At 32.9% G+C, this 12,500-nt stretch overlaps 2 protein-coding genes across 3 annotated transcripts in view; both read right to left on the bottom strand.

Moving 5' to 3' along the window:
* The window catches only part of LOC116847178 (cytochrome P450 4C1-like), a 10,867-nt gene extending 10,585 nt beyond the window's left edge, over window positions 1-282 (bottom strand). The window contains exon 1 of one of the 2 annotated variants that reach the window (XM_032821901.1): window positions 27-282. In XM_032821901.1, coding sequence (XP_032677792.1) covers window positions 27-189 — 163 coding nt within the window. In that variant the 5' untranslated portion in view covers window positions 190-282. The remainder of the gene's footprint in view (window positions 1-26) is intronic. The other variant, XM_032821903.1, reaches the window with a different exon arrangement.
* Window positions 283-4,207: 3,925 nt separating this feature from the next.
* Window positions 4,208-12,500, bottom strand: part of LOC116847179 (cytochrome P450 4C1-like) — a 35,237-nt gene continuing 26,944 nt past the window's right edge. The window contains exons 14-23 of the mRNA XM_032821904.1: window positions 10,055-10,145; window positions 8,698-8,883; window positions 8,360-8,453; window positions 7,793-7,895; window positions 7,517-7,622; window positions 7,204-7,310; window positions 6,588-6,656; window positions 4,913-5,084; window positions 4,554-4,733; window positions 4,208-4,484 (exon numbers count right to left, since the gene is read on the bottom strand). Of these exons, the coding sequence (XP_032677795.1) occupies window positions 4,318-4,484; window positions 4,554-4,733; window positions 4,913-5,084; window positions 6,588-6,656; window positions 7,204-7,310; window positions 7,517-7,622; window positions 7,793-7,895; window positions 8,360-8,453; window positions 8,698-8,883; window positions 10,055-10,145 (1,275 nt within the window). The 3' untranslated portion in view covers window positions 4,208-4,317. The remainder of the gene's footprint in view (window positions 4,485-4,553; window positions 4,734-4,912; window positions 5,085-6,587; window positions 6,657-7,203; window positions 7,311-7,516; window positions 7,623-7,792; window positions 7,896-8,359; window positions 8,454-8,697; window positions 8,884-10,054; window positions 10,146-12,500) is intronic.

Raw genomic sequence — 12,500 nt, 5'->3', positions numbered from 1 at the left:
AATACATATAAAGAATTTTTGCTTACCTGATGATGTTGGTATGCCGAATGCATTGCCACAAATCAGAGTGGCCTTCGGTCCTGGTATTTGATTGATTAATCGTCCAGTCCTTGAATGACGTACGTAATAATAAAAAACAAACACAATAATTACTGTAATAATAAATAACAAAAGTATAGTAACAATCATTTTGTGACGTGACAAACGGCAACAGCGTTTCGGATGTTTATAATGTAACTGGGCGTTACGTCGGAACAGAATGCAACATGTATTCTGGTCATGAATTGATATATGCGGATATCGACAGTACTCTTGCAAATGTCATGTTTAATCTATAAAGGTGGCTGATAAATACGTATTTTGAAACTGTTATTGTTGTTGAAAATATCATTTATCAATATACACGATGTCCGAGAACAGTTGTGCCACTGCTTGTGAGAGAGTAGAATATATTAAGATGAACACATAAGTCTTATATCGTTTTACAATACTCGAAAAAATCATCAATATATTAATTTTAAAATATTGAATAAAAGAGGGGAACAGAGAGAGATAGACAGAGAGAGAGAGAGAGAGAGAGAGAAAGCACGTACCAAAATAGTAGAGAAGGAATACTCGAGCCGTTCTAGCAACTGCACGGCCCTATTGTTACGAACAAATTAATAATATAATTAATGAAAAAACCGGATTACGAAACACTTTTGTTATTTGTATGTGTCCTTACAAGTACTTGCAGGTACTACATATATGTATACAGCTTCGATAATACCATATTAGAATATATAGTACTATATTTAATGCACCATCCATTATATATTAATTTTATATAAACGTGAATTTTAAACGTTTATTTTTATAACATTTTTAAAACCAATATGCATATATATGTCACTTATGTTGGCATATATGTTTCGCAATGCAAGTCCTGATAATTGTTTTTTCGTAAACAGCTTGAATTCGAAAATATATTTATGCAAGCTGATTGTTTCATAGGAAAATTATTTCTTTTTTTATAATAGTGTTACGTGCCATAGGCCACACGTACCTTTGTTTGGAATATATTGCGTAGAATTAACTTCCGATTTGCGTAGAATTATTCATCCGACGGAATTTTAAAACAATTAAGTACTTGAACTGCGAGTCATACTACCTTACGAAACATCTGTACAAAAACTATCGTGAAAACAAGTCAATCACTGTACGTTAGAATGGTTCCTATTTGCTCTTAGTCAAAATTTTTTTTTCAAATTTTTTCGCGGCAGCCTCCAAAAAGTTTCCATTTGACAAAAAAATAATTCCTATCAAGTTTGAGTTCGATCGGACAACGAGAACCCGTGCCCCCGGGTTGTTAAACATTAGAGTACTCTTGTATTAAGCTGTCTGTGTTATCAATATGGTTTTTAAGACGTCTTTTCCACAAAAATTGCCTTAGAAGGTTTTTCGTTTTTCTTCCTACATCATTTGAGATCTTATAGTCTCACTTAAATAATTAGATAAAATGTTGATCATTCAAAAAATAAAAATAAATAAATGTTGCATTTATTGTTTGAGGTACAACAAATCATATATGGACTATAAAAGTTGCAATAATATGTTTGGAGGATAATATAAGTGTAAAACATGATATCTTTCATGTTTTTATTAATAAAGAAACTTTTTTAATTAAATATTACATAATAATTAATAATCTCGTGGCTTCTTATCTTATACTGGGAAGGGACTATAGATGTCTGTTTGATAACAGCGTGTACGGCAAAATTTAATAAATAATTTATTGAAATGATTTGGAATAAAAATTACACACTACTTGATTAGAACTGTGATGTTTTATTATTAATAACTTGTGCAGTCGCCTGTATTATTAATAATTCCCTGACATTTCCGAGGCATACTTGCAACTAATTTTACGGCACATTCTTTAGGTAAAGATCTCTATATCAATCGAATTTGTCGAACTAACTTCTTGACCGAACAAATTTTCTTTCCATGAAGTTTAAACTTCATCAAGGACCAAACGATAGGATTTACATCCGGTGATTGTGACGGCCAATCCAGTAATATAACATTATTTTCTTATTTCCGCGCGGTACAAAGACGACTTCGATCAAGACATTTAATATCATCGTCCTCTTGTAGTATCCATTTATCGTTTTTCCTTATAAACCATGTTTGAGCGGATAATAATAAGGTCTTCTCATAAATTTTGACCATTTTACTAGAGTTTACGTTGTTTGTGAAGATATGCAAAGTGCTAAATCCTTGCGTAGAGCCACGTTTCGGTAAGTTATCGACATTTTTCACTTCTAAATAGCGATTCACTCATTTATTTACAAATGCTTTTGATTTTCTCATGTAATTAGTAGCCGCTTGGTGTGACATTTTTGATCCTTTCGGATGTGTACAAAGAAACACGATTTCGAAACGCGATGTATATTTGGCACTCAAGGCGAAATATTATATCAATATAATATATTTTTATCACGAAGATTGAATAACAACTAAAGCTTTATCAACAAAGCATCTTAGGCAAAAGGTGCTTCTACCGGCTCCTGTTTGAATTTCCCATCCACCTGTTTATATGTAAAATTTTTGCCGGACACGCTCTTATCAAACAGACTGTATAATATCTAGGCCGCGGACTCGCAATGTTTCCTATTGTCTGAACACGTCAAACAATATAAAGAAATAGCATTCTTTCGGTAAAAAGTCTGTTTCTTTCTAACGAAAGCTGCTTTATTCCCGCCACAAGACCACGATAAGTGATTATCGGTCATCGGTTTCAATAAACTATTTTTCGCTAAAGTTCGAGAGTTCTTTGTGTTTTTCCTTTTTCCTGATATAGTTCCCATTTATCTACTGCAAAATCTGACACATCGATAGTGACGACGAAAGATTTGATAAAATCTAAATATTATAGTACCGATTTTGCGCATAGCGAATTCTTATTGCGCATAGGGTTTGAAAGAAGATAAACCAACTTTTTTATTAAAAGTTTTCAATCATTCTTTTGACGAAATAAATCCTTGATGAACAAAATTAAATTAACTAAAACTAAATTAATTTAAAGATACCTTAGCTAAAACTTCAAAGAATAAGCCGTTTCGTTACAAAAGGTCGCTACAATAGAAGGTTGAAAGCCGTCAAGGAAAGCGATTCAAACCTGTGATAAAATGCGGTCTCAACGACTGATCGAGAGTTGTTGTGACTTGGAAGTTGCTACAGCAAGTTCGTGAAGGACATGAAGTCTATATCACTAATTCGATCTAAGGCACTGTAAGACCGCCGACTTTTTCCTGCGAATCCAGAGGAATCGCCGCAGTCAAAAGCGCGACAGCGCCCGATTTGCGACAAATTCTTTTTGGTGATGGTGAGTCCGTTCTATTTTTGTGAACGGAATGTTAGCGATATTTGGTGTTCGAGTCGCGATTTGGGTCCCGTATCGAAAAGAAGAGGCCCGAATTAGAATGTTCGAATGGAAATGCATTAGAGCTCGTTTAGGTAAATACAGATCTAGTAAATCTAATCATATAAAATATATATATAATAAAAGAATCTACGACTTGGCCGATATACCTAGAAGAGTATAATACTGCAATTCTAGATAAAATCGTAAAACTCGTAATTTATTCTTGTAAGATTCGTAAGAACTTACGAGTAGATCTGCAAATTTTATATGAACCATTTGTCATATGATAATTCGTAAATACCTACGATTTCTTTTTTCGTAAGCTACGACTTTACGCTTTTACGATTTACTCATATATTTGCTTAAAATTGCAGTAAAAAAACTATTCTCTGATATCATAGACTGAATGTTTAATCTTACATCGATTAATTCCATTAAATTTCGATTAATTCATTCATTCTTCATAGTGGAGTTTAATTATACATTTAAATTCGGAAATATAACACATCCGAATTAGCCCTTTTTTTAAGCCCTTTTTTAAGTTGCTTCTCACGTTGGTTTGTACGTGTCATCCGGTTATTCGTCCCGATTATGAAATTGTAGCATGCAATGCGAATATTATGCGAGAAGTGACCTGCAATTGGGCGAGGATAAAGGACAGTTGACTTCATCAGAGTCAAGATAAGATAAAATTAATCCTTAAGTCACTAAAAAATTTATTTTTAAAATTTAAGTTAACCTCTACAGATATAATTTATTTATAGCTATTTATAACATTTATATGTATATAAAATCGTAATATTAAATTGGCACACACATGTATGTATGTGTTTAATTATTAAATCGACAATTCTTTGATTTTTGCGATGTATTTGCATTCGCTTCTTACACTCATAGAATCTGTACGTGCTTCATACGGCTTCTATAGGTACAAATCTTACATTCAGTGGGTGGTTAGGTCGAAGTACTAAGTCAATAAGTATCTGCATGTCTTTTAAATAATCGATAGGTTCTAAGTAGAAATTGCGCACGAGAGTAGCTATCATGGCTTTCATTTCCAACATAGCGAATCGTTGACCTGTCATGCATAATTTGTATATTAAAAACTGTTGACATATATAAAGAAGTGAACATCACGCTGACTTACCAATACAATTCCGTGGTCCTGCGCTGAACGGCAAGTACGAGTAAGGATGACGACTATGTATTTTTTCAGGCAAAAATCTGTCTGGATCGAATATACTGGGATTCGGCCAGAAATTGGGATCTCTATGAACGTCGTAGATATTGAGATGCATAATTGTTCCGGCGGGTGCTATATATGAATCTGTAAAGTATATTACATAATTAGCTGTATTTTATAAACGATATTTTGAAAATATTATGTAAATTACTATGTATAAAAAAATCCATCCTATTATTCATGGATATAATTCTGATAATATTAATTATGAAACGTTAAATCTGAAATGTGTTTATATATTTATAAAGATTTATCGCTGTTACTGCTTAATTGCACATCTTCCGCAGTGACTCGCGATATATAATGTACGCTGGGGTAGAGCCGCAAGATTTCTTTCAAACATCTTTCTAAGTACGATAGATTCTGCAAAGACGTCATAGTCAATTTCTTCTCAGACTGTTCCATCACTGTGTTGACCTCCTCCCTGACACGATCCTATATCACCAATTTTCATTAAAATTGCATGCCTCATTACTTTGTGATATTTTTATGTACACGCAAAGAAACAATTTCAGCAAATGTCTACCTGTATATTTATATTTAATTTATTATTTTATTATAAGGTTGTTGCTTTTTAATTTCGTTTAATTAATTAATTTCAATTTATATTGGGTTGGCCAATAAGTTCGTGCGGTTTTTTACTTATAAATGATCGATGATTATTTTTGTAGAAGATAACAACTTTAATCAAATATATATTGACCTTTCTTATCTACTATCTTTTACCATCTTTCGGGCAGTTTTATAATTCCTCGTTCAAAGAATTTCCTGTCTTTCTCTGCAAAAAACTGTTACAAGTGTCGTCTGACAGCTTCCTCAGGAACGAAGTGCTTTCCATTCAAGGAATTCTGAAAAGTGCGAAACAGATGGTAATCTGAAAGTGCAATGTCTGGAGAATAGGAAGAATGTGGTAAGACATCCCAGCCTAGTGCCCATAATTTTTGCCAGGTTTGTAGAAATGTGTGCAGCCAGCGTTGTCTTGGTGAAAGACGACGCCTCTACGATTCACCAATTCTGGACGCTTCTCGTGCATCGCTGCATTCAATTTATCCAGCTGACTACAGTATACATCTGAATTGATCGTTCTGTCTTGATGTTCAGAAATAGCTCGTGGAACACAATACCCTTCCAATCCCACCAAATTGAGAGTATAATCTTGCTCAGGTGAAGCCCTGCCTTTGAAATGGTTTGTGGTGGTTCGCTGCGCTGCCCCCACGATCTTTTGCGCTTGATGTTACTGTAGACGATCCATTTTTCATCGCGAGTTATCATATGGTTCAGAAATGGATCAGTTCTCTCATGTTTTCCAAGTGAATCGCTGATGGAAATGCGTTGGATTAAATAAGCTTCGCTCAGTTCGTGCGGAACCTAAACATTGGGACAGCTAACATAACCAAGTTGATGCAGGTTTTCTACGCTCGATTTCGATATTTGGAGAACGTCTGCAATCTCCCGCGTCGTGTAGTGTGGATTGGTGTCGATTACCGTTTTCAATTTGTCGCTATCGATCTCATTTGTCGGCTTAAGCGTGGTTTGCTTTTGACAGAAAAATCTTCGCAACGAAATCTCGCAAACCACTTTGGAACACGCGTTTTTTCACAGCCCTTTTTCCATTTTCAGATGACGTAATATACACAAGATACGCAATCTTTATGTATATTTTTTAAATGCACGTTGAAATGTCATCTGTCAATAACTATACGCTTTCAAGACTTTCGACTGCAGATAAAGCTAAGCAGAGCGCCTTGAAGTCATTTATCGAGAAAAACTGCACGGACTTATTGGCCAACCAAATACACGAAAAAATATATTGCGACGAGTAGTATGGTAGAATGCTTCTACCGTTTTAATAGAAGCTAATTAACGACTTAATGATTGAATAGGATTAATCAGTTGCTTCTTTGAATTTATATATCGCTTGTCTCTATTGAAAAGTACCTGAACATCCTTATGCTCAGCTAACAGTAACAAAGTGAAACATATAGCTGCTGCTGTCGTGTCATGACCCTATAATCAGTTTGTATGTTAGATGCATATGAAAAGCACTCACTATTGAATTAACGTAACATGTTTGGTTAAAAACGATTTGATTAAATTAAGCATAATTTCTGATTATTATAATGAAATATTCTTATAGCCAGCTAGAACATTTAGGTCTAACTATAATTAGAGTTTGGTTACTGCTGATCAAGTTATAACATTATAATACTTATTATTATTATGGTGGTTGGTTGACAAAAATCGACTACTGAATATTCAGTATAAAACAATAAATATTTTGAATCTTACGTGAGGTATTTAAAATATCGACCACGAACATGTAAACGATTAAAATAATCAAATAAAGAAATGATTTTAGTTAATAGTTTCTTTGGCCAATGTAAATAAAATTTTCTGATTACTTTAATCAAAAATATAGTTCGTTCATATTTCAATAAATAATTTAGTTCGTGTCTGTTCTGATTGATTCTGATTAATTTTGACCAACATTTTTATACATATATTTTCGTATAATGTATCAAGCTATCGAAAAAAATTACACAAATATACATACTTCGAACATGAATGTATCCACTTCCTCTCTGATATCCAAATCACTCAAATTATTTTCCTGCGAAGCTGCTATTAAAAGATCCAGCATGGCAAGTCGCTTTTTTTGAACTGAATTAAATAAAAGATCATAAGCTGTAATTGACGTCTATCCCTTACATTTGTTATATATTATTTTCATGTACGCAATTAGTAAGCAATAATGATTTCGTTAAAAACCGAAACAATAAATTAGTTTCACTTTAGAATATGTAGTTAGAATACCGCGATTTTGATTGTGTGGTATTAGAATGAACTCAAAGTATAAAATTACGTACATCCATATATTTCCACGTCATCTGTTTCTATCGCATCGTCATTTGCGAAACTATGCAAATATTTATTGTTCGTATGTTCGTGATAAAGTTTTCTTTCCGCTATGATCTAAAAATAATGTTAAAATGGAAGAAAACATTAATTTATTTTATGGCTCGTTTTATTGCGCTATTTCACTAATATTTCAATTTTTTATCAGTATTTGTATAGAATATTCGCGTTTCAATTTTGTGCACTGAGAGGCTCAGTGGATACTGAGTAACTTGATTTTTATGTACTTTTTCAGTGAATCCATGCAAGTTTTGTAGTGTCTTCTTTTGCAATTTGCTCGCAGAAGTCAAAGCAAATATCGGGTCGAAGATCAACCAAGGCCTCAATAATCTAAGTAACATAATTATATAACAAGAGAATAAACCTGAGAAAATAATGATATTAGTAGTTTCTATATAATTATGTAAAGGAAATATTTAACAATAAACAAATAAAATTGAAAATTGAGTGAGCTAAAAGACGTACATTTATCATACTTTTTTTCTTTTTTCTTTATCTTTTTTTTTCTCTTTCGCTATAAATTACCCAGCTAATATCAAGATATAATTTTGTTTTCGATTCGGTAACACATCTAACTTTTTACAATGTTTTTACAATGTTTTTCGCAATGTTATTTTTTCCAAATATCCGACATTTTAAGAGATTTAAATAATCTTTTTTTGAGACTGCAAGACCTAACGAGTAATATATTAATTGTATATTTGTATTCGTATTTACCTTAATTATGACTATTTTTTTTCGTGTTATGCACTATTATATAAATATGTACATTATGTACCGCAATTATTGATTACCTATAAATACAAAGTTGACACATTTGACGAACCTCCTGTCGATATTTTTTTTGAGCAGCACCGAGATTGTGCAAAGAAGTACCCATGGCAGTTTCTATAAATTAGACAGCTCTTAAGAACTGTCTACAATGAGAGTAAAGTAGGGCTGTAAAAAGTGAAAGTAAGAAATTGACCAATCACAGTCGATTATTCATCTCACATTCATTTATGATTAGCCAATTTATTTCTTTTACTTCTTACTTCTTAGCCATACTTTACTCTCCCATTAGACTGTTTTTTAGATACATACTAAATAAATTTTCTATAGAATTATGTGACGAAAATGTACAATAATTTACCGCATATTGCGTTTAGTGTGTGTTCAGAAACAAATGGTAATACATCTATTTCAACCGTCCCGCCGATGTTCTTCAATTCGTGTGTCATGCGTTCACTTTCCTCCAATAAAATATCAATAAACTGTCGCAGTATATTGAAATGGAATGCAGGCGTTAGTATCTTTCGCCGTGAATGCCACTTGGCACCTAAAACAAAAATGAGATTATGATTGATCTTATTTTTCGAATCATTTGTAACTGGAATATTATCGTATATTGCGCGATAATGCTATGAAATGAGAAAAATAACATCAAATAAAAAAAAAATGAAAGAACAATATCAATAATTTTCGCATGCAATGGGCAACTTCTACTCTTTCAGTTTATCACTTAATTAATTAACTTTTATATGACATTTAAAATACACGTATTTTGTAAGCTCATAAAAGCGAAAAATATTTTCTAGCAAGAAATAATTTATTTGTCAGTTTTCTAAATATAGTTCTTTCTTGAGTATGCCCATACAGCACAAATGTCCGAAATATATCCCAGAGACATTTCATATATTTCACATCGTCTTTAAGATGTCTCTAGGATATATTTTGGACATTTGATTTTGTATAGGCAGGCAGTGAAGTGATGTTCCTGCAAAGAGATTAAAGTTCAAAAATCAGATAATATATATTTCAGGAGTAATATATTTCAGGAGATAATATATATTTCAGGAGATAATATATATTTCAGGATTTCATTAATGTGGAAAGCCTTTATTTATGACAAATAATTAATTTGTCCGTTTTTAAACATAGTTTACTCTTAAGCATGGGATAAAGAATGTTTCTCTGCTTCCCAAGAGGTTGCAGCTTAGAAATTATGAATTATATATTTTGTAAGTATATTAATCCGTTAATAATACTAATAAAAGAAATAATGAATTGAATTTTTTTCTTTATGAGTTATCTCTTGAGTGTACATTACGAGAATATTATGTTATTACGAGAATAAAAGATGGAAGAAAAAAAATCAAATTTATACAAGTTTAAGAACTCACAAATAACTTCTAATGCTGCAATTATCTTGAATTCCATTATTATAATTTATGAAGTAGGACGCTGAGTGAATGTTTGTTCAGCCTCTCTTCCTTCCCATTTAGAAATAAAAATTCTTGCTCAGAAAAACGAGCTCAAAATTTTAAACAAAGATTAAAAGCTCATAAATAGCTTTTAATTCTGAGCTATTCGTTTTTTGTTTTTATTTGATGAGGTTGAGCCGGCTGCCGTTATCTTGTTTGATCATATTCGTTAAAATCCATATCGTTACGTCCATTTTCAGTATAAGGCACACATATACGATTATAATATTTCTTTTATTGCATTACCTGTGCTAGTAAGAAGCCCGCTTTTTAACCAAGGATGCAAGATACTGTACACCCTGCTTTTATCGATATGCTTCGTATTGTTTAATATTGCCTGAAATCATAGAAATCATAGATGTTAGTATTTTGTGCAATATCAGTTTATTATAACATTTAAATTCACACACAGCTAAATAATGAGTCGTTTTACGAATAATTTAAAGCATCACCTCTTTCATGGTCTATATTTTAGCAAGTTAACTTTTTCCGTATCATATAGGAAACGATGTAATGACATGTAAAATTAACAAATGTACATGATATATTCGTGTGACGAATTGGCACACGGATATATTATGTACATGTGTTAGTGTGTCAAACCTCGCTTTGCTCGTAGCTTTGGGCGGAGGGACGCAACGAACCGCGTTTCGCGTGTATCATGGTCGTGCGCTGGCCGAAGACATCTTTCTTTCGGCTGCTGCTTTCCGAATGCTGATTAACTCAGGCAAAATAATTTATTCCTCATTAAATATTGCGATTTTTACAAAATTGTATTTGACTTTCCTATTCCGTTTAATCCGTTCTGCTTTCTTACGAATTGTGTCAAGAAAGGTTTCAGACACACTATATATATACAGGGTATCTGACTCATACCATACCGGAGCTGATATACAGGGTCATCGAAAAGTATCGGACCCCCCTAATATCTTCAGTTAGAATGCATTTTGGAGAAAATGTCCAATAGCAAAGTTGTATGGTTTCAAACGGGGAGTAAGATGATGACCTTGACTTTGACCTTGACCATGTCCTTCAAGGTCATTTCAAGGTTAACCTTATTTTTTTAAATGGAACCCCCTATATTTTATTGCATATTCTTATAGTTTATCTCGAGAGCTTTCCAAAATGCTAGAATAAAACATTTTTTCATTAAGTATTTTTTGAATTATAAAGGTTTGAAGTTAACAAATTTTTGACACAAAATGTAAAATATCTTGTAAAATATTATTTAGTTTTCAGTAATCATAACCTTAATACTTTTGTGCGCGGAATAATGAGACCAATCAATTGGTTTAAAGAAAATACATTAATCAAAAAGTGTTGGATCCCCCTAATATTTTCAGTAAGAATGCATTTTGGAAAAATGTCCAATAGAACTAATACCGCCGGAAACGTATCGGAATGCGGTTTCAGCTGTTTATAACAGATTGACACATTGCCAGGCTGTTGAAGGGCAACAATTTAAACATTTGTTGTGAATTGTTTGGTACAATTGAATATTTTGCCCAAGCTGACCAATTGGAATGAAATTCGCCTTAACTGGCCGGACCCACACGCCACTCTTGTCTTAACTGGCCGAACCCACACGCCACTCTTGCCTTAACTGGGAGGACTCACATGCCACTCTTGCCTTAACTGGTCGGAATCACACACCACTTAACAAATTGTTAACTTCAAACCTTTATAACTCAAAAAGTACTTAATGAAAAAATGTTTTATTCTAGCGTTTTGAAAAGCTCTCGAGATAAGCTATAAGAATATGCAATAAAATGTAGGGAGTTTCATTTAAAAAAATAAGGTTGACCTTGAAATGACCTTGAAGGACATGGTCAAAGTCAAAGTCAAGGTCATCATCTTACTCCCCGCTTGAAACCATACAACATTGCTATTGGACATTTTCTCCAAAATGCATTCTAACTGAAGATATTAGGGGGGTCCGATATTTTTCGATGACCCTGTATAACTAGAATAGTTCGGGGTGAGTAATGGAATCTCTTTTTTTAAATAACCACGTAAAATTTTGAGTTATTAAGTAAAATAAATGGGCTAATCACAGCGCGCGATGCGGCAGGCGAGACGTACGGCTCGTTGCGGCTGGCGAAGAAAATGGACGATTGTTCGCGGGCCTATCACGCAGTGTCAGATCCTTAGAGCATATATACAGGGGAATGCTGGCATATATAGGAGGGGGAATTCTGGCACGAAAATATGTCCAAAATGTGTGTGAGAGAGAGAAAGCTATACGTTCCTATTCGTCTTCTGTACGCATACATTGAAATTGACAGGTTAGGTTAGGTTATAAAGTTGACAAGAGATAAAAGTTATTTATTTTCTTCTCATAGAGCTCTGAGAATTTTTTTAGAATTTTGTATTAACTTTTTAGTACTGCATTTTTTTGCATTTTCTTACATTTGCTTAAAGTAGAAAGTAAGTGAGAAGAAAATAAACAATTTTTATCTCTTGCTATTTTTCGGTAAAGTTGATAGAATTCATATAAAAAAATATTGAAACCAATAATTTTGTAGCCCAGCAACAACTGACGCATGTTGGCGCATGCGCACAGAGGATGAATAGGAATGTATACCTTTCTCTCTCGCATATATTTTTGACACATTTTTGGTCTACAGGAGGCACATGTAATTCCCCCTCCATATATATATATATATATATATATATATATATATATATATAT

Source organism: Odontomachus brunneus, unplaced genomic scaffold, assembly GCF_010583005.1.
Source record: "Odontomachus brunneus isolate Ranch 3 - 2012 unplaced genomic scaffold, Obru_v1 Obru_scaffold_075, whole genome shotgun sequence".
In the NCBI taxonomy this organism is placed as follows: domain Eukaryota; kingdom Metazoa; phylum Arthropoda; class Insecta; order Hymenoptera; family Formicidae; genus Odontomachus; species Odontomachus brunneus.
The sequence above is the reverse complement of the archived record's forward strand: the minus strand, read 5'-3'. Positions and strand labels throughout refer to the sequence as shown.